The 22,128-nt window shown below is 42.9% G+C and overlaps 1 protein-coding gene across 1 annotated transcript in view; it reads left to right on the forward strand.

The window, feature by feature from the left end:
- Nucleotides 1–22,128, forward strand: part of lsp1a (lymphocyte specific protein 1 a) — a 59,161-nt gene that overhangs the window by 18,547 nt on the left and 18,486 nt on the right. Inside the window, exons 3-6 of the mRNA XM_034177327.1 lie at nucleotides 1,951–2,302; nucleotides 4,062–4,207; nucleotides 4,630–4,873; nucleotides 20,695–20,796. Of these exons, the coding sequence (XP_034033218.1) occupies nucleotides 1,951–2,302; nucleotides 4,062–4,207; nucleotides 4,630–4,873; nucleotides 20,695–20,796 (844 nt within the window). The remainder of the gene's footprint in view (nucleotides 1–1,950; nucleotides 2,303–4,061; nucleotides 4,208–4,629; nucleotides 4,874–20,694; nucleotides 20,797–22,128) is intronic.

Below are 22,128 nucleotides of genomic sequence, written 5' to 3' on the forward strand. Positions count from 1 at the left end.
TATGTATGAAATGCCTCTTGGTCCTGGTGCAGATTTTGCCCTTGCTTTGTGGACGATTTCTCTGACTTCCTTCAGCTGCAGCTCAGACAAGTCAGACTGTACTTCCAGTTCAGGGGGATCTGGTGTTGGCCATTTTCTTCCTGTGTGGAGGGAAGTTTTCCAATAAAGGCTGCTTATTTACGTGACCTGTCGCGTCACCGCTTTTGATGCCACTCTAATCTTCTTCCGTAGGATGCACATTAACTGGGCTAGGCCAATGCATTCCTCTTCTCCTGCTACCTTATAGTGGGACTTCAGAGATTTCATCTCCTTCCTGATATTCTGGATCTTCACAGCTCTCTGGTTCACTGAGTAAGATGTTCCGGAGCTCTTCTCCTCCTCCTTGCCAAACCATTCAGCTGTAATGCTGACAATGATCGTAGTCATGGCTTGGAGTTTCCAGTCAGCCTCTTCCTTCGTCATTGCCTCCTGAATTTGGTCAACGTCGTCGTCAAACTGCTTCCACAGTGAAGTCATAGTGACTGCCGGCCATTTAATCCATGCTCGGTCTGGCTTCATGCTCGGGGGATTAGTTGTCAACACTTGGAGGTTCCGGTCACTGTGGGGTGACTCCTGGTCAGGCTCCTTCTGCGTCTCACCAGGCTGAACACCTGAGAGTTGTGATGCTCCTACTCCCAGCAAACCCCTCATCCTTGCTTGGTGGATCTTTAGGCCGTGGGTGTTTTTACAGACTTTGCCACATGTATGTTTACTCATAGATGTTTGTCCATTACCAGGGTCTGTTGCCAACGTATCCGTCCGACTGGGGTGCTCATCCCCTCCCCCCCCCAACTCCCCACTCCTGCCACATTACATGGAGAAATGTGGCAGGGATGGGGTTTGAACCAGGAACCTTCTGCACTGAAACCAAGTGCACTAACCACTGTTCCAACAAAAAATGCTGATTTAAATAAAAAAATAAAAAATAAAACATTTATGGCCAAAACTAAGTAAAAACAAACAATTACAAAAACCTAAACAAAATCTGCCAAACATTTTCAGAATAAATTGTTCTTTTCTTTTGGCTGCTCTGGTAACTGTGACACATTTCCAAACAAGAGCAAACCAAGATTTCTGACGTCCACTGATCCAGGTCCGGATCAACTCCAAAATTTAATGGAGTCTTTCACGGTGAAATATTGATCTGTGGTGGAAATTTGGTGAGAATCCGCAAAGTAGTTTTCGTAATCTTGCTAACAGACAGACATTCAAATAAATAAATAAACATGATGATTGGATTACGTCTTTGGTGGACGTAATAAATACCAGCACCTTTAAAAATAATTTTGAATGTGTTGCTCAGAGACACTTCAGTACTCACCAAGAATCTGGAATCAAACCATCCAACCCTTCAGCTAATAACCGCAGTCCACCAGCAGCTTCATTTGTTTTATTCTGAAAGTAATTAAACCATATCCAGCCATCTGTGTTTCCTGCTGCTGCATGCCGCCTGATCACAGCGACAGAAGGTTGACGAAGGTTCAGCTTCTGACTGAGTCCAGCTCCCGTGTGAAGGAAGTCAGATTTGTTGTTTTTGTGCTGGTTGAACCGTAAATCTGGAGCTTCAGTTTTCAGACAAGGAGGAGCCTTGAACCGATCCACAGAGTCTCCTGAACTGTTCCGCTGAGTGCAGGAACGTGTTCCTGAGCTGTGAGGAGCAGGACCTCGTTTCTTGGTCCCCTGTTTCATCCTGGACTGTGAAATAAGTCCACGAGGTCACATTCTGAAGAAGCACTACATTGTCTCCAAAAATGAAACTGTGCAGTTCTCAGACCTCAGTCACAAACTCTCCCTGACGTTCGTCTCTGGGTCCTGACACGGGCCACCTGGTCCAGATGTGAGATGAAGTTACAGAATTGCCTGATTTGACACCTTGTAGTTGCTGTTGGTTCATGTCTCGTCTGTCCTCAGGTACGATGGCGTCCTGAAGCCAAGCAGCTCGCCGTCCTTGGAGGAGGACGAAGGTTTCAGCGACTGGACTCAACGCCAAGAAAGACGTCGGCAGCAACACCTGCAGGAGCTCAGTCAGGACAGAGTCTGGACAGAAGAGGACACAACCGGAACCGAACACACCGTCCAGACCTCCGGTTCCAGTTGGCTCCAGAGACGGCGGGAAGAAGAGTCGGATCAAATGGAGACGGAGAGAAGGAAGAGACGAGAAGAGGAGGCGATGGACAGGGTGAGGAGAGAGAACCAGAGGACAGAAGAGGAGCAACGGAGGAGGGAGGAGCAAATGACGGCGATGAGAAGGAGGCCAGCTGAGGTAAAAAAAAAAAATAATAAATAAAATTACACCTCGGTCGCTTTAGTGAACTTACACTGATATTTTTATATAACATCTATCTTACCATATCTACCTCCGTTAGCTTTAACTGGTCTAGCTCCAAGCTACAATACATAGCCCTCTTAGCATTAGCCAGCCTAGCCTCAAGCTACGATACATAGCCCTGATAGCATTAGCAAACATACCCTTAGGCTATAATACTTAGCTCATTAGCATTAGCCAACATAGCCTCAAACTATAATACTTAGCCCTGTTAGCATTAGCCAACCTAGCCTCGAGCTATAATACATAATCCTGATAGCTTTGGCAATCATAGCCTTAGGCTATAATACTTAGCTTTGTTAGCGTTAGCCAACCTAGCCTCCAGCTATGATACATAGCCTTAGGCTATAATACTTAGCTCATTAGCATTAGCCAACCAGCCTCAAACTGTAATACTAAGCCCTGTTAGCATTAGCCAACCTAGCCTTGAGCTATAATACATAACCCTGATAGCATTAGAAAACATAGCCTTAGGTTATAATACTTAGCTCTGTTAGTGTTAGCAACCTAGCCTCCAGCTATAATACTTAGCTCTGTTAGCATTAGCCAACCTAGCCTCAAGCTATGATACATAGCCCTGATAGCATTAGCAAACATAGCCTTAGGCTATAATACTTAGCTCATTAGCATTAGCCAACCAGCCTCAAACTATAATACTAAGCCCTGTTAGCATTAGCCAACCTAGCCTCAAGCTATGATACATAGCCCTGATAGCATTAGCAAACATAGCCTTAGGCTATAATACTTAGCTCTGTTAGCATTAGCCAACCTAGCCTCCAGCTATAATACATAACCCTGATAGCATTAGCAAACATAGCCTTAGGCTATAATACTTGGCTCGTTAGCATTAGCCAACCAGCCTCAAACTGTAATACTAAGCCCTGTTAGCATTAGCCAACCTAGCCTCGAGCTATAATACATAACCCTGATAGCATTAGAAAACATAGCCTTAGGCTATAATACTTAGCTCTGTTAGCGTTAGCCAACCTAACCTCCAGCTATAATACTTAGCTCTGTTAGTGTTAGCCATCCTAACCTCCAACTATAATACTTAGCTCTGTTAGTGTTAGCCAACCTAGCCTCAAGCTATGATACATAGCCCTGATAGCATTAGCAAACATAGCCTTAGGCTATAATACTTAGCTCTGTTAGCATTAGCCAACCTAGCCTCCAGCTATAATACATAACCCTGATAGCATTAGCAAACATAGCCTTAGGCTATAATACTTAGCTCTGTTAGCATTAGCCAACCTAGCCTCCAGCTATAATACAATACTTTTTTTTTCTCTCCCTCTCCTGGGATCATATTTGACAGTTGGATCATATTAAACATCAGCTGTTTCACACTAAATCCCTCCGCAATGTAGTACTTTTACTGTGAAGGCTTTGCAGTGCTTTTATTGTGAAGTAGATTCAGGAGTTTTGAAGTCTTTGAACAGCAGGTGTGGGAAATCAACAACTTATTTTAAAGAGATTTAAATTTCTTTGAGATTTTCTTCAAAATTCAACATTTATTCCAAAGTGAAAAAACTTTTTTTTTTCCACCAGGTTTTGTTGAACTTGCTGAATAACGTTTGACTTGTGTGGTTGCTGGTTGGATTCCACAAAACATACAAACCCGAACGTGTCGCTCGGGTTCACATTTGGTTCTCGACTCACTTTTGAGTTTGTGTCTAAACATGTTTTTTTTTTTAAGGTGGACCAAAGAGAAGACGTGAAAGTTTCCTACACGTCGAAGGTTTTCCTCCAACAAGAGCCAAAGTTTGTCATCAACACCAACGAAGAAGCCAGTGGTCACATGACGTCATACCAGAACAACAACAAAACAAAAAGGTCCAAGAGGTGCGGCTTTGAAATAATGACACACTTTATGACCTCACGGACTCAAACACAGAACCCGACTGCCGTGTCACTCCGTGCTGGAAGGTTCCAGCTGCCGTTTTTCAAAACTTCCTCCCATCACAACGTGCCGAATGGATCCAGAAGTTATTTTTAGCTCCGGGGAAAGTCAAGTTGGTGGATTTTGTCAAAATTCAGCTTTTTCTTGAGCAAATCAGGAACAATAGTAATAAATAATAATGATAATAATCTTAGTGATAATTATAAACTTTCTTTTTTGTGAAACTAATTTTGTGTCTGAAAACAGATTGTAGAATAATATTTGTATTTGTAACTTCTTAATAAGTTTTCATGTATTTAATGAAGTTGACATTCGTGTGAATTAGAAGCAGATTTCTGTTTCATTGTCATTTTTAAACGAGCAGAGCAGTGCAGCAGGAAGAGGCGGAGCCTATCCTGCAGCCGGCACAGCGCCCGGAGAAGATCCAGCAGGAGAAGGAGATCCAGGAGCAGCTACGACATCGTCAGGAGGAGCAGGAGCTGGAGGAGCTAAAGAGGAGGAGAGAGGAGAGACGTCATGTCCGGGAGGAGGAGGAGCAACGCCGCAGGGGGGAGGAGGAGCAACGCCGCAGGGGGGAGGAGGAGCGTCATCGGCTGACGAAAGAGGATGTGAGCGTGAGAAATGATGACTTTACACTGATCGTCTCGGCAACAATTCAAAGAATTTGATGCTTAATTTGGCTCAGGATGGAGTTTGATGAAATCGGGGGGGGGGGGTCAGCTTTCTGATTACTGTTACAGGGATTTTTGGAAATTAAAGAATTCAAATCTGAGAGAAATGTCAGGATGATTAGTTTGGATAAATGGAGCAGAGTCGTGCACTGACACACCGACAGCAACAAAAATAAAATAAAGTGTCAAAGTCAGTGTGATTCAGTTTAGGGTTAGTGCTGCTCGGGAGGTGATGGTCTAGTGGTTAATTGTTGGGCTTGAGGCCAGAGGATCCTCGGTTCAAATCCCAGCCTGACCGGAAAATCACTAAGGGCCCTTGGACAAAGTCCTTAATCCCCAAGTTGCTCCTGGTGTGTAGTGAGCACCTTGCAGCAGCTTGACATTAGGGTGAATGTGAGGCATAATTGTAAAGCGCTTTGAGCGTTTGATGCAGATGGAAAAGTGCTGTATACGAGGTCTATTAGAAAAGTATCCGACCTTATTATTTTTTCAAAAACCATATGGATTTGAATCACGTGTGATTACATCAGACATGCTTGAACCCTCGTGGGCATGCGAGAGTTTTTTCACGCCTGTCGGTTACGTCATTCTCCTGTGGGCAGTCTTTGAGTGAGGAGTCGTCCACCCGCTCGTCGATTTTTTTCATTGTTTAGGAATGGCTCAGAGACTGTTGCTTTGTTTGATAAAATTTTTTTCAAAACTGTAAGGCACAACTGAGTGGACACCATTCAATAAATTCAGCTGGTTTTCGGTAAAAATTTTAACGGCTGATGAGAGATTTTGGTCTGTAGTGTCGCTTTAAGGATGGTCCACGGCGCCTGACGGCGATCTGCGCTTCGAGGCGGCAGCGTCTCGCCGTTTCAAGTTGAAAACTTCCACATTTCAGGCTCTGTTGATCCAGTAAGTCGTCAGAGAACAGAGAACTTTCAGAAGAAGTCGGCATGAGGAGTTTATTCGGACATTCCATTGTTAACGGTCATTTTGTAATGAAAGAACGTGCGGGCAGAGTCGCATGTCGGGCCGGACCCGACCACGGGGGGTCGCGACAGGAAAAACACCTCCGTTGGAAATCTTAACGGGCAAGAGAAATCGCCGAGAAATCGACTACCAGAACCAAGGTAATTTCTCTGCTGACTAATACGCTGTCTAACTTTGTTCTTTGTTCTGCTTGGTTCCGGAGCACAGCGGTGTTCTGCTGTATCTGTTAGCTGTTTGAACTGAGCTGTTTGAGTTCTTTGAATTAAGTCTTTTTCAAGACTTTTTTATTTATTTTTTTTTTTTTACTTTTTCACCGTGCTCCAACGCCTAAAGAAGACCTCTAATCGGTCGAAACATCGCGACGGAGCACTTTTATCAGCTAACTTTCATCAGCGTTGGCAAGCTAACTAGCTTGCTAACGCTTTCGTTTTTATTTTTATTTCATTTTTTAGCACTGTTGTCGTGCTGCTCCACAGCCTGCCTAGTGGATTTTTATTTTATTTTAGCACTGTTGTCGTGTGTTACCTGTGCTGCTCCACAGCCTGTCTAGTGGATTTTTATTTTATTTTAGCACTGTTGTCGTGTGTTACCTGTGCTGCTCCACAGCCTGTCTAGTGGATTTTTATTTTATTTTAGCACTGTTGTCGTGCGTTACCTGTGCTGCTCCACAGCCTGTCCAGTGGATTTTTATTTTATTTTAGCACTGTTGTCGTGTGTTACCTGTGCTGCTCCACAGCCTGTCTAGTGGATTTTTATTTTATTTTAGCACTGTTGTCGTGTGTTACCTGTGCTGCTCCACAGCCTGTCTAGTGGATTTTTATTTTATTTTAGCACTGTTGTCGTGTGTTACCTGTGCTGCTCCACAGCCTGCCTAGTGGATTTTTATTTTATTTTAGCACTGTTGTCGTGTGTTACCTGTGCTGCTCCACAGCCTGTCTAGTGGATTTTTATTTTATTTTAGCACTGTTGTCGTGTGTTACCTGTGCTGCTCCACAGCCTGTCTAGTGGATTTTTATTTTATTTTAGCACTGTTGTCGTGCGTTACCTGTGCTGCTCCACAGCCTGTCCAGTGGATTTTTATTTTATTTTAGCACTGTTGTCGTGTGTTACCTGTGCTGCTCCACAGCCTGTCTAGTGGATTTTTATTTTATTTTAGCACTGTTGTCGTGTGTTACCTGTGCTGCTCCACAGCCTGTCTAGTGGATTTTATTTTATTTTTTACCACCGTTGTCGTGCGTTACCTGTGCTGCTCCACAGCCTGTCTAGTGGATTTTTATTTTATTTTAGCACTGTTGTCGTGTGTTACCTGTGCTGCTCCGCAGCCTGTCTAGTGGATTTTTATTTTATTTTAGCACCGTTGTCGTGTGTTACTTGTGCTGCTCCACAGCCTGTCTAGTGGATTTTTATTTTATTTTAGCACCGTTGTCGTGTGTTACTTGTGCTGCTCCACAGCCTGTCCAGTGGATTTTTATTTTATTTTAGCACTGTTGTCGTGTGTTACCTGTGCTGCTCCGCAGCCTGTCTAGTGGATTTTTATTTTATTTTTTACCACTGTTGTCGTGTGTTACCTGTGCTGCTCCACAGCCTGTCTAGTGGATTTTTATTTTATTTTTTACCACCGTTGTCGTGCGTTACCTGTGCTGCTCCACAGCCTGTCTAGTGGATTTTTATTTTATTTTTTACCACTGTTGTCGTGTGTTACCTGTGCTGCTCCACAGCCTGTCTAGTGGATTTTTATTTTATTTTAGCACCGTTGTCGTGTGTTACTTGTGCTGCTCCACAGCCTGTCCAGTGGATTTTTATTTTATTTTAGCACTGTTGTCGTGTGTTACCTGTGCTGCTCCACAGCCTGTCCAGTGGATTTTTATTTTATTTTAGCACTGTTGTCGTGTGTTACCTGTGCTGCTCCGCAGCCTGTCTAGTGGATTTTTATTTTATTTTTTACCACTGTTGTCGTGTGTTACCTGTGCTGCTCCACAGCCTGTCTAGTGGATTTTTATTTTATTTTTTACCACCGTTGTCGTGCGTTACCTGTGCTGCTCCACAGCCTGTCTAGTGGATTTTTATTTTATTTTTTACCACTGTTGTCGTGTGTTACCTGTGCTGCTCCACAGCCTGTCTAGTGGATTTTTATTTTATTTTAGCACCGTTGTCGTGTGTTACTTGTGCTGCTCCACAGCCTGTCCAGTGGATTTTTATTTTATTTTAGCACTGTTGTCGTGTGTTACCTGTGCTGCTCCACAGCCTGTCCAGTGGATTTTATTTTATTTTAGCACTGTTGTCGTGTGTTACCTGTGCTGCTCCACAGCCTGTCCAGTGGATTTTTATTTTATTTAGCACTGTTGTCGTGCGTTACCTGTGCTGCTCCACAGCCTGTCTAGTGGATTTTTATTTTATTTTTTACCACCGTTGTCGTGCGTTACCTGTGCTGCTCCACAGCCTGTCTAGTGGATTTTTATTTTATTTTTTACCACCGTTGTCGTGCGTTACCTGTGCTGCTCCGCAGCCTGTCTAGTGGATTTTTATTTTATTTTTTACCACCGTTGTCGTGCGTTACCTGTGCTGCTCCGCAGCCTGTCTAGTGGATTTTTATTTTATTTTTTACCACCGTTGTCGTGCGTTACCTGTGCTGCTCCGCAGCCTGTCTAGTGGATTTTTATTTTATTTTTTACCACTGTTGTCGTGCGTTACCTGTGCTGCTCCGCAGCCTGTCTAGTGGATTTTTATTTTATTTTTTACCACCGTTGTCGTGCGTTACCTGTGCTGCTCCGCAGCCTGTCTAGTGGATTTTTATTTTATTTTTTACCACCGTTGTCGTGCGTTACCTGTGCTGCTCCGCAGCCTGTCTAGTGGATTTTTATTTTATTTTTTACCACCGTTGTCGTGCGTTACCTGTGCTGCTCCGCAGCCTGTCCAGTGGATTTTTATTTTATTTTTTACCACCGTTGTCGTGCGTTACCTGTGCTGCTCCGCAGCCTGTCTAGTGGATTTTTATTTTATTTTTTACCACCGTTGTCGTGCGTTACCTGTGCTGCTCCGCAGCCTGTCTAGTGGATTTTTATTTTATTTTTTACCACCGTTGTCGTGCGTTACCTGTGCTGCTCCGCAGCCTGTCTAGTGGATTTTTATTTTATTTTTACCACCGTTGTCGTGCGTTACCTGTGCTGCTCCGCAGCTGTCTAGTGGATTTTTATTTTATTTTTTACCACCGTTGTCGTGCGTTACCTGTGCTGCTCCGCAGCCTGTCTAGTGGATTTTTATTTTATTTTTTACCACCGTTGTCGTGCGTTACCTGTGCTGCTCCGCAGCCTGTCTAGTGGATTTTTATTTTATTTTTTACCACCGTTGTCGTGCGTTACCTGTGCTGCTCCGCAGCCTGTCTAGTGGATTTTTATTTTATTTTTTACCACCGTTGTCGTGCGTTACCTGTGCTGCTCCGCAGCCTGTCTAGTGGATTTTTATTTTATTTTTACCACCGTTGTCGTGCGTTACCTGTGCTGCTCCACAGCCTGTCTAGTGGATTTTTATTTTATTTTTTACCACCGTTGTCGTGCGTTACCTGTGCTGCTCCACAGCCTGTCTAGTGGATTTTTATTTTATTTTTTACCACCGTTGTCGTGCGTTACCTGTGCTGCTCCGCAGCCTGTCTAGTGGATTTTTATTTTATTTTTTAGCACCGTTGTCGTGCGTTACCTGTGCTGCTCCGCAGCCTGTCTAGTGGATTTTTATTTTATTTTTACCACCGTTGTCGTGCGTTACCTGTGCTGCTCCGCAGCCTGTCTAGTGGATTTTTATTTTATTTTTTACCACCGTTGTCGTGCGTTACCTGTGCTGCTCCGCAGCCTGTCTAGTGGATTTTTATTTTATTTTTTACCACCGTTGTCGTGCGTTACCTGTGCTGCTCCGCAGCCTGTCTAGTGGATTTTTATTTTATTTTTTACCACCGTTGTCGTGCGTTACCTGTGCTGCTCCGCAGCCTGTCTAGTGGATTTTTATTTTATTTTTTACCACCGTTGTCGTGCGTTACCTGTGCTGCTCCGCAGCCTGTCTAGTGGATTTTTATTTTATTTTTTACCACCGTTGTCGTGCGTTACCTGTGCTGCTCCGCAGCCTGTCTAGTGGATTTTTATTTTATTTTTTACCACCGTTGTCGTGCGTTACCTGTGCTGCTCCGCAGCCTGTCTAGTGGATTTTTATTTTATTTTTTACCACCGTTGTCGTGCGTTACCTGTGCTGCTCCACAGCCTGTCTAGTGGATTTTTATTTTATTTTTTACCACCGTTGTCGTGCGTTACCTGTGCTGCTCCGCAGCCTGTCTAGTGGATTTTTATTTTATTTTATTTTATTTTTTTTTTACCACCGTTGTCGTGCGTTACCTGTGCTGCTCCGCAGCCTGTCTAGTGGATTTTTATTTTATTTTTTACCACCGTTGTCGTGCGTTACCTGTGCTGTTCCACGGCCTATCTAGTGGATTTTTATTTTATTTTTATTTATTTTATTTTTTTTTTACCACCATTGTCGTGCGTTACCTGTGCTGCTCCGCAGCCTGTCTAGTGGATTTTTATTTTATTTTTTGCCGCCGTTGTCGTGCGTTACCTGTGCTGCTCCACAGCCTGTCTAGTGGATTTTTATTTTATTTTTTACCACCGTTGTCGTGCGTTACCTGTGCTGTTCCACGGCCTGTCTAGTGGATTTTTATTTTATTTTTATTTTTTTTTTACCACCGTTGTCGTGTGTTACCTGTGCTGCTCCGCAGCCTGTCTAGTGGATTTTTATTTTATTTTCTACCACTGTTGTCGTGTGTTACCTGTGCTGCTCCACAGCCTGTCTAGTGGATTTTTATTTTATTTTTATTTTTTTTTTTTACCACCGTTGTCGTGTGTTGCCTGTGCTGCTCCGCAGCCTGTCTAGTGGATTTTATTTTATTTTTGCACCGTTGTCGTGCGTTCGCTGTTGCCGTGCGTTACTTGTGCTGCTTCATGGCCTGTCTGGTGCCTTAACTAAAGCACTCCTTCTGCTGAATCACCTCTAAATTATTTACACATTATTCACTTTGAGTGTTTTTAGAAATCCACTAGGTTGCGTAGCTACTAGCTTTTAGCCGATTTAGCATGGCGGCTTCTCCTGTCTCTCCCGCACTTTTCTGCTCTGGGTGTGAAATGTTTAGTTATTCCTCGGCCTCCTTTAGCAGTAACGGTACTTGTAATAAGTGCAGCTTATTCGTAGCTTTGGAGGCCAGGCTGGGCGAATTGGAGACTCGGCTCCGCACCGTGGAAAATTCTACAGCTAGACAGGCCCCTGTGGTCGGTGCGGACCAAGGTGGCTTACCCACCGTTAGTTCCCCCCTGGCGGATCCCGGGCAGTCGGGAAAGCAGGCCGACTGGGTGACTGTGAGGAGGAAGCGTAGCCCTAAACAGAAGCCCCGTGTACACCGTCAACCCGTGCACATCTCTAACCGTTTTTCCCCACTCGACGATACACTCGCCGAGGATCAAACTCTGGTTATTGGCGACTCTGTTTTGAGAAATGTGAAGTTGGCGACACCAGCAACCATTGTCAATTGTCTTCCAGGGGCCAGAGCAGGCGACATTGAAGGAAATTTGAAATTGCTGGCTAAGGCTAAGCGTAAATTTGGTAAGATTGTAATTCACGTCGGCAGTAATGACACTCGGTTACGCCAATCGGAGGTCACTAAAATTAACATTAAATCGGTGTGTAACTTTGCAAAAACAATGTCGGACTCTGTTGTTTTCTCTGGGCCCCTCCCCAATCAGACCGGGAGTGACATGTTTAGCCGCATGTTCTCCTTGAATTGCTGGCTGTCTGAGTGGTGTCCAAAAAATGAGGTGGGCTTCATTGATAATTGGCAAAGCTTCTGGGGAAAACCTGGTCTTGTTAGGAGAGACGGCATCCATCCCACTTTAGATGGAGCAGCTCTCATTTCTAGAAATCTGGCCAATTTTCTTGGATCCTCCAAACTGTGACTGTCTAGCGTTGGGACCAGGAGGCAGAGCTGTGGTCTTATACACCTCTCTGCAGCTTCTCTCCCCCTGCCATCCCCTCATTACCCCATCCCCGTAGAGACGGTGCCTGCTTCCAGACCACCAATAACCAGCAAAAATCTATTTAAGCAAAAAAATTCAAAAAGAAAAAATAATATAGCACCTCCAACTGCACCACAGACTAAAACAGTTAAATGTGGTCTATTAAACATTAGGTCTCTCTCTTCTAAGTCCCTGTTGGTAAATGATATAATAATTGATCAACGTATTGATTTATTCTGCCTAACAGAAACCTGGTTACAGCAGGATGAATATGTTAGTTTAAATGAGTCAACACCCCTGAGTCACACTAACTGTCAGAATGCTCGTAGTACGGGCCGGGGCGGAGGATTAGCAGCAATCTTCCATTCCAGCTTATTAATTAATCAAAAACCTAGACAGAGCTTTAATTCATTTGAAAGCTTGTCTCTTAGTCTTTTCCATCCAAATTGGAAGTCCCAAAAACCAGTTTTATTTGTTATTATCTATCGTCCACCTGGTCGTTACTGTGAGTTTCTCTGTGAATTTTCAGACCTTCTGTCTGACTTAGTGCTTAGCTCAGATAAGATACTTATAGTGGGCGATTTTAACATCCACACAGATGCTGAGAATGACAGCCTCAACACTGCATTTAATCTATTATTAGACTCTATTGGCTTTGCTCAAAAAGTAAATGAGTCCACCCACCACTTTAATCATATCTTAGATCTTGTTTTGACTTATGGTATGGAAATAGAAGACTTAACAGTATTCCCTGAAAACTCCCTTCTGTCTGATCATTTTTTAATAACATTTACATTTACCCTGATGGACTACCCTGCAGTGGGGAATAAGTTTCATTACACTAGAAGTCTTTCAGAAAGCGCTGTAACTAGGTTTAAGGATATGATTCCTTCTTTATGTTCTCTATTGTCATATACCAACACAGAGCAGAGTAGCTACCTAAACTCTGTAAGGGAGTTAGAGTATCTCGTCAATAGTTTTACATCCTCATTGAAGACAACTTTGGATGCTGTAGCTCCTCTGAAAAAGAGAGCTTTAAATCAGAAGTGTCTGACTCCGTGGTATAACTCACAAACTCGTAGCTTAAAGCAGATAACCCGTAAGTTGGAGAGGAAATGGCGTCTCACTAATTTAGAAGATCTTCACTTAGCCTGGAAAAAGAGTTTGTTGCTCTATAAAAAAGCCCTCCGTAAAGCTAGGACATCCTTCTACTCATCACTAATTGAAGAAAATAAGAACAACCCCAGGTTTCTTTTCAGCACTGTAGCCAGGCTGACAAAGAGTCAGAGCTCTATTGAGCTGAGTATTCCATTAACTTTAACTAGTAATGACTTCATGACTTTCTTTGCTAACAAAATTTTGACTATTAGAGAAAAAATTACTCATAACCATCCCAAAGATGTATCGTTATCTTTGGCTGCTTTCAGTGATGCCGGTATTTGGTTAGACTGTTTCTCTTCGATTGTTCTGAGTTATTTTCATTAGTTACTTCATCCAAACCATCAACATGTTTGTTAGACCCCATTCCTGCCAGGCTGCTCAAGGAAGTCCTACCATTATTTAATGCTTCAATCTTAAATATGATCAACTTATCTTTGTTAGTTGGCTATGTACCACAGGCTTTTAAGGTGGCAGTAATTAAACCATTACTTAAAAAGCCATCTCTTGACCCAGCTATTTTAGCTAATTATAGGCCAATCTCCAACCTTCCTTTTCTCTCAAAGATTCTTGAGAGGGTAGTTGTAAAACAGCTAACTGATCACCTGCAGAGGAATGGTCTATTTGAAGAGGTTCAGTCAGGTTTTAGAATTCATCATAGTACAGAAACAGCATTAGTGAAGGTTACAAATGATCTTCTTATGGCTTCGGACAGTGGACTTATCTCTGTGCTTGTTCTGTTGGACCTCAGTGCTGCTTTTGATACTGTTGACCATAAAATTTTATTACAGAGATTAGAGCATGTCATAGGTATTAAAGGCACTGCGCTGCGGTGGTTTGAATCATATTTGTCTAATAGATTACAGTTTGTTCATGTAAATGGGGAATCTTCTTCACAGACTAAAGTTAATTATGGAGTTCCACAAGGTTCTGTGCTAGGACCAATTTTATTCACTTTATACATGCTTCCCTTAGGCAGTATTATTAGACGGTATTGCTTAAATTTTCATTGTTACGCAGATGATACCCAGCTTTATCTATCCATGAAGCCAGAGGACACACACCAATTAGCTAAACTGCAGGATTGTCTTACAGACATAAAGACATGGATGACCTCTAATTTCCTGCTTTTAAACTCAGATAAAACTGAAGTTATTGTACTTGGCCCCACAAATCTTAGAAGCATGGTGTCTAACCAGATCTTTACTCTGGATGGCATTTCCCTGACCTCTAGTAATACTGTGAGAAATCTTGGAGTCATTTTTGATCAGGATATGTCATTCAAAGCGCATATTAAACAAATATGTAGGACTGCTTTTTTGCATTTACGCAATATCTCTAAAATCAGAAAGGTCTTGTCTCAGAGTGATGCTGAAAAACTAATTCATGCATTTATTTCCTCTAGGCTGGACTATTGTAATTCTTTATTATCAGGTTGTCCTAAAAGTTCCCTAAAAAGCCTTCAGTTAATTCAAAATGCTGCAGCTAGAGTACTGACGGGGACTAGCAGGAGAGAGCATATCTCACCCGTGTTGGCCTCTCTTCATTGGCTTCCTGTTAATTCTAGAATAGAATTTAAAATTCTTCTTCTTACTTATAAGGTTTTGAATAATCAGGTCCCATCTTATCTCAGGGACCTCGTAGTACCATATCACCCTAATAGAGCGCTTCGCTCTCAGACTGCAGGCTTACTTGTAGTTCCTAGGGTTTGTAAGAGTAGAATGGGAGGCAGAGCCTTCAGCTTTCAGGCTCCTCTCCTGTGGAACCAGCTCCCAATTCAGATCAGGGAGACAGATACCCTCTCTACTTTTAAGATTAGGCTTAAAACTTTCCTTTTCGCTAAGGCTTATAGTTAGGGCTGGATCGGGTGACCCTGGACTATCCCTTTGTTATGCTGCTTTAGACGTAGACTGTGGGGGGGTTCCCATGATGCACTGTTTCTTTCTCTTTTTGCTCTGTATGCATCACTCCGCATTTAATCATTAGTGATCGATCTCTGCCCCCCTCCACAGCATGTCTTTTTCCTGGTTCTTTCCCTCAGCCCCAACCAGTCTCAGCAGAAGACTGCCCCTCCCTGAGCCTGGTTCTGCTGGAGGTTTCTTCCTGTTAAGAGGGAGTTTTTCCTTCCCACTGTTGCCAAGTGCTTGCTCACAGGGGGTCGTTTTGACCGTTGGGGTTTTTCATGATTGTTGTATGGCCTTGCCTTACAATATAAAGCGCCTTGGGGCAACTGTTTGTTGTGATTTGGCGCTATATAAAAAAAAAGTTGATTGATTGATTGAAGTTGGAACATGCCCAAGCTGTTAAACAACTTCTCAGTTACTCACTTGTTGAAAGCCATCAAAAGCCGCCTGAATTCTACAAATGGTTTTCAACACGGAGGTGTTTTTCCTGTCGCGGCGCACACAGATTTGCCGAGTCGTCACGGAAACGACTCGGCGAATTTGCGCGTACATCTTTCATTAAAAAAATGTCCTTAAACAGTGGAATGTCCGCATAAATTCCTCATGCCGGCCTCTTCTGAATCTTCTCTGTTCTCTCACGATGTCCTGGGTGAATTAAGCCTTAAATTAGGATGTTTTCAGCTCGAAACAGGCCGACGACAGCGCCTGGAAGCGCTGCAGGACGTCCCGCTCCGTGGGAAGTCCTTACACCGACAGAAACACCCCATAATCTCTCATCAGCCGTTAAACTTTTCACAGAAAACCAGCTTAATTTCTCGAATAGTGTCCACTCGGATATTCCTCACAGGTCCAGAAAAAATTTTGATAAAGCAACGCGCGCCGTCTCGAGCAGCGTGTGAAACAAAGGAATTCAGCCGAGAGGGCGGGACCACATCTCACTCAAGGCCTGCCCACAGGGAAATGACGTCACCGACACGCGTGAAAAAACTCACGCATGCGCACGAGGGTTCAAGCATGATTGGTGTAATCGCATGTCATTCAAATCCATATGGTTAAAAAAAATAATAAAAGGGTCGGTTTATTATCTAAGAGACCTCGTAAATGCAGTCTATTTACCATTTATTTTGAGGAGAGTATTTAAATGGAGACTGACAGTGTTTTGGTTCTTTTCACATGGATTCCAGTTTTGTCTAGATTAAGTTGTTGATGATGGGGTCTACTCCTAAATTCTCAGTCCTTTAAAAGCAGATGCTAGATGGGTTGTCATAGCAACGTGTCTGGATCACATGAAGTGTGTGTGCCCCTCCTGTGTGTGCCCCTCCTGTGTGTGCCCCTCCTGTGTGTGCCCCTCCTGTGTGTGCCCCTCCTGTGTGTGCTCCTCTTGTGTGTATTCCTGTATGTACTCCTCCTGTGTGTGCTCCTCCTGTGTGTGCTCCTCCTGTGTGTACTCCTGTGTGTGCTGCTCCTGTGTGTGCTCCTCCTGTGTGTGCTCCTCTTGTGTGTATTCCTGTGTGTGCTCCTCCTGTGTGTGCTCCTCCTGTGTGTGCTCCTCCTGTATGTGCTGCACCTGTGTGTATTCCTGTGTGTGCTCCTCCTGTGTGTGCTCCTCTGTTGTTTTCTTAGGCTCAAATGGAGCGGCTGTAGATGTTGCTGTTGTGGTGGACCCTGATGGTGGTGTAAACATTTATTTCAACTGTAAAGTTGGACATTTTAACACAGTTTTGGAGCCAACCTCAGGTGGCCTTTTGAGGAACTGCAGGCTTTAACACTTCCACATTTGTTTGTATTTTTAAGCACCTGCAGTTGGAGCTCAGTAAAAAGTCCCTTCGGCTGCTCTGTTATGGGTTCGCTACAGCAGTGATTTTAAACCTTTTTTGAGCCGCGGCACCCTTTTTATATTTACAAAATCCTGCGGCACACCACCAAGCAAAATAATATTATAATTCTATTACCTCTGGTTTTGTGCAAAACCCAATTATTGCAATAGAAAATCGATACAGAAAACACCGCATTCCGAAAATCCTCAAGCATTTTGCGCTCTGATCTCAAGTAGGGCTGTCACGATTAGGAATTTCTGGAGACGATTAATTGTCAGACAAATAATTGCGATTGACGAATATATTGTCTATTTTTTTTCTTTTTTTCCCCCTTCTTTATATTCTACTATTGTAGTATAATTACACAACTCTGGAAGAACGTTTGGCTTCTGTGAGTGGAGAAACTGGGAATGGTGCAACATTTTTATTTTTATCTTCATTTTACATACAGTCCCAACTTTTTCTGAATTGTGGTTGTTTCTGTTGCATTTCTGAAATTTTCTCCTCATCAGTCACGTTTTGTGCTTAAACACTGCATTAAGCTCAAGATTGAACAAATAAATACCTTTGGAAAGTAACAGCTGTTAAAGTTCAGAGTTCTCACCTGCTTTTTGTGATCTGTGCATCTGAACATCACCACAGCTTCTATATGTCAGGGTTTTTTTTTTTTTTTTTTTGTGGCTCAGTTCATTCATATATTCTCATTTTTTAAATATGTTTTTAAAGCTATTTGACCTTTTATTTCATCTCATGATCTCATAAATTCAGCATATGATGCGCACATGGTGTGAACAGGACAGTAACGGCAGAATCACACCTTTAGAGAAAGTTCAGAGAGAAGTAAAAGCTTCATGTTTTGGTTTTGTTTTGTTAGCATGTTCACTCGGGTTAAAATCCTCTCTCTGCTCCGCGCTCACTGCGCACTGATGGTTCTCAGACTGTAACGTGTCGCGCCTGCATTCAGGAATCTCCCTCACGCACCCCCTCCCTCCCAGTCTGCAGCCTGTCGACTCCACACGCGTACACACACACACACACACACCAACAGCTCCGCATTTTAGACAGCTTTTGAAGAAGACGGCCACTGTTTTAATCGGCCGTCTTATCCAAACGGCAGGACGGATCGCTCTTCAGCCTCCATGTTATTGTCCTGCCTTAAGACGAGAGTGAGGCTGCAGCACAATGATGTCAGATTCTGAGTCGTTTTATGCTTTGTGGATAAAATAAATAATTCACGATAATCGCAAATATGAAAAATAATCGCGATTGACGAATATTGTAATAATTGTGACAGCCCTAATCTCAAGTGTTTTTTTTTTTAGACGTGTCGACACTTTTATTCACAATAATCTGCCACTCTAATATTCACGGAGTGCAGAGGCTGCCTTCAGCGAACCCAGTTGTGAGCGAGAAGGCCCAAGTCTGACCACGGTGACATCAACGGCGGTCAGGCCGCCTTCCCTGCACACCTCCAAAGCCAACGCAGTTTCTCCTTCCCCAGAGGAGCCATGCTCCATGAGCAGCTGAGATTCACACTGTAGACACACAACGCTATGTGAAGTATGTCTATTATACTATAGTACAGCGCTTTGCTGCCATCTACTGGAATAAAAGAGCATTACATCATCTGCCACACTATTACAGCACATACACCCGATAATGGTGATATTTGATAATTGCCCACGGCACCCCTGACAATCGATCATGGCACCCTAGGGTGCCGCGGCACCCCGGTTGAGAATCACTGCGCTACAGCAAATCTGAGGTGGATCAGAATGTTGATTTGGCACAAATTTTACACCGGATGTCCTTCCTGATGCAACTCCACACTACATGGAGAAATGTGGCAGGGTAGGATTTGAGCTGGGAACCTTCCACACTGAAACCAAGCCTACTAACCACTTGACCACCACCCCCGAGGGGAGTAATGTTTTTTTTAATTTATTCATAAATTTATTCATATTATGATGCTCTTGACCCATGGTGACCTGGGACCTCATGTACAAAGACTTGCATGGATTTCCTACTGAAACATGGTGTTACGCCAAAATCCAGAAACTGGCGCACGCACAAAAATATTCAGATGCATCAAAGTGTGCGTACACATGGATCCAAGCATGTTCCGTTTGTACATCCCACTGAATGTAGAATTGAGCAAACATGCACACCCACTAAACTTCACCCTGGCCACGCCCATATTTGAATATGCAAATCCATGTAAACAGGTCCTTGTAGCAGGAATTCCCCACACGTCACATCAGACAACATGAACATAGAAAAGGATTTATATGGCGTGTGAGCCACAGATGACTGGAAATGACATGCAGACACACAGAGATAGTTTATTTGGGACCCTGTCACACATGGAATAAAGGTAAGAGTTAGTGGGAGTGTGTGTGTGTGTGGGGCCACATGTGGGCTCGGGACAACACACACTAAAACAGTGAGGAGCACCGCATGTTTATTGACAAACGCAGGGGGACAATCGAGGCCTTGTTAAGAAGCTCCAGTTTCACAATCAAGAAACAAGAAAATAACCATGCACACGTCCATATGCCTGTGCTGATTTCATTTGGGACCGTTTACGTGAATGAACTATTTACTCAATGCACACGTGCCTGACGGGCATGAAACGCGAGATGACATGGGGTTAGGATTAGGAGAGGGATTAGGGTTAGGCTAGTAGAATAAAAATCTGTGTCACGGAAATGTCAATCATTTTGTGACAGGATGAGAGCATGGTTGGGGCAGCCCAGTCTCACGACTTTGTGTTAATCAGGATGAATGAGTCAGGCACTGAACCAGGACACCCAGCCACCATTCAGTTAGATGCATTTGTGAATCACATGTGGTTTGCACATTGATGGGATGAACTTGTTCCGTATTGCCAAAAAACAATTTGATTACATTCTGGAAACCGGCTCTTGCTGCAAATTGTGCTTTAATGTTGGAATGTGATGTACCTGGATGACATTCAGATGATTGCGTTCCATACAGCTGGCACGGCTCAGCTCAAGGTTGACTGGCATGCTCCTGACCAGTCGGCCAGCTCCCACTGGAATGCCCCTGATGTCAGGAAGCCCAGCGTTGTGGACACAGACGACCACTGGCTCCTCGCCGTATTGTGTTCTGGACCGGCTGCAGGTCTGCGCCCAACTCCAGTAACGGTGTTCTTGCACAGTAGAATCACCAGTTAACACCGACAGTGAACATATGGTCTCACTTGGACCATATGTACACTGGCAGTGTTAATTTGACACTGTCAGTGTTAGTTTTACACTGGTGATTTTACTGTGTGGTTATCAGAATCGCTTTATGAGCCAATTATTGTCATTTGTAAGTAAATCCTCACGTTCCCTGAACACACGCTCACGTCGGATTGCGCCATTTGTAAGGTCCTCTAACAACGCTAATGCGGCCACTGTTAGTGCCATATTCCACATCACTTTGTGCATGTTTTTATATCCACCCATATAACTGCAAACACGTGGGTGTGTTAGTTGTTCATCAGTGTGTCTCTGATGTTCCTCATCACTCTGATGACTTCATGTTTTCACACTATTAACGGATCCCTGCATCACCTCTATGCATCGGCAGAGGAACAGAGTAACTGTAGAAACGTGCATACGCCAGCCAGGATTTGTGCGTGACGCACCGCACGTTTCCACGGTTATTTCACTTTTAATTCATCTGAGCGTTGCCGTGGAGACAGGCGGATACCAGGTTTTTGTGTTTTTGTACATGAGGCCACTGGACTCTGAACGTGAAGGAATAAATGATCAGAAAGTGTGTTTTATTCAGAGATGAAAATCTTTACTTATTGTAACTGAAGAGTTGTTGTAAATTTTGACTGGCAGGAGGAGACGAGGAGGATGGAAGCAGCAGAGAGGATGAAGAGCCTGAGGACGTCTGGCGAGGACGGGGACGAGAACCTCAGTCCCAAAGCTCCAAACCACAAGGTAAACAAACAAAGTGAAATTTCTACATGAGTTCCTGGGCTTATTACCAAATATGATGCACTTTGTTTTACCAAAGTGAAGCAACAATTTATTAGAATCAAACCATTCCTTAAACTTCTGTAGTTCCCTCTCCATCGTGTTCAGAACCTGTCCCAAATGATCCCCACTACAAAACGCAGTTGTGTCATCAGCAAATAAATACGGCTCACAAACTTGGAAACCAAACATATATCATTAATATATAAAAGAAACAGCAAAGGCCCAAGGACTGAACCCTGGGGCACCCCACAAATGCACCTCAGAAATTCAGAATTTATCCCACCCAAGTGAACACATTGATACCTGTTGTACAAGTAGTTGGCTAACCAATCATGTGCTAATCCTTTGATGCCATACTTGCATAGTTTATCCAATAGTACGGTATGATCTATAGTATCAAAAGCTTTCTGTAAGTCGGAAAAAAAAAAACAAAAACGAAAAAACAATCGGTGTGTTTGTTTTCAATTGCATTTGTGATCTGTTCAACAAAATCAATTATCGCCAGTGAAATGGTACGATTTTTCCTAAATCCATGTTGCTGCTCATTTATTATGTGATGTTTGGATATAAAATCATCCAACCTCTTGATGAATACTTTTTCCAGAATTTTTGAAAATTGAGATAGCAGTGAGATTGGCTGTAGTTTGAAAAAACGTGTTTGTCACCGGATTTGAACAGCGGCACCACTTTAGCTATTTTCATTTTGGAAAGAAGTCATTGGTGACAAATTAAAGATATAAGTTAAAGGCTTAATGACACAATCATTTTTTTTTTAATCAAAGACGTATCAAAACTATTGTAATCAGTTGATTTTTTTTTTCTTTCTTTACTTTGTGTACTATGCCAATTATTTCATACTCATCAGTTTCTCTGATAAATATTGAATCTGAAAGGTTGGTCCTTATTTTCCTGTTAGTCCAAGAGCTCATATTAGAAGGTACAATTTCATTTGCAAAATTTTTCCCCACATTGGCAAAATAATCATTAAAATGATCGACTATAACTTTCTTTTCCTTAACAACTGCATCAATATTTTAGTAAAAATATATTGGATAGTCTTTGACGACTTTTTTATTTTTGATGATTTCATTTTAGAGCTTCCATGTACTTTTTGATGTTTGTTTTTATTTTTTTCCAATAAATCATTGTAATACTGTCTTTTGCAAGATCGCATAATATTAGTTAACTTGTTTTTATGTCTTGTATTTGCTCTCAGCCTCAATTGTTCTACACTTTAAAAATTGCTTGTACAATTTATTTATTTATTTATTTTTTTACTTTTTCCATGCATTC

This window comes from Thalassophryne amazonica, chromosome 8, assembly GCF_902500255.1.
Source record: "Thalassophryne amazonica chromosome 8, fThaAma1.1, whole genome shotgun sequence".
Taxonomy (NCBI): domain Eukaryota; kingdom Metazoa; phylum Chordata; class Actinopteri; order Batrachoidiformes; family Batrachoididae; genus Thalassophryne; species Thalassophryne amazonica.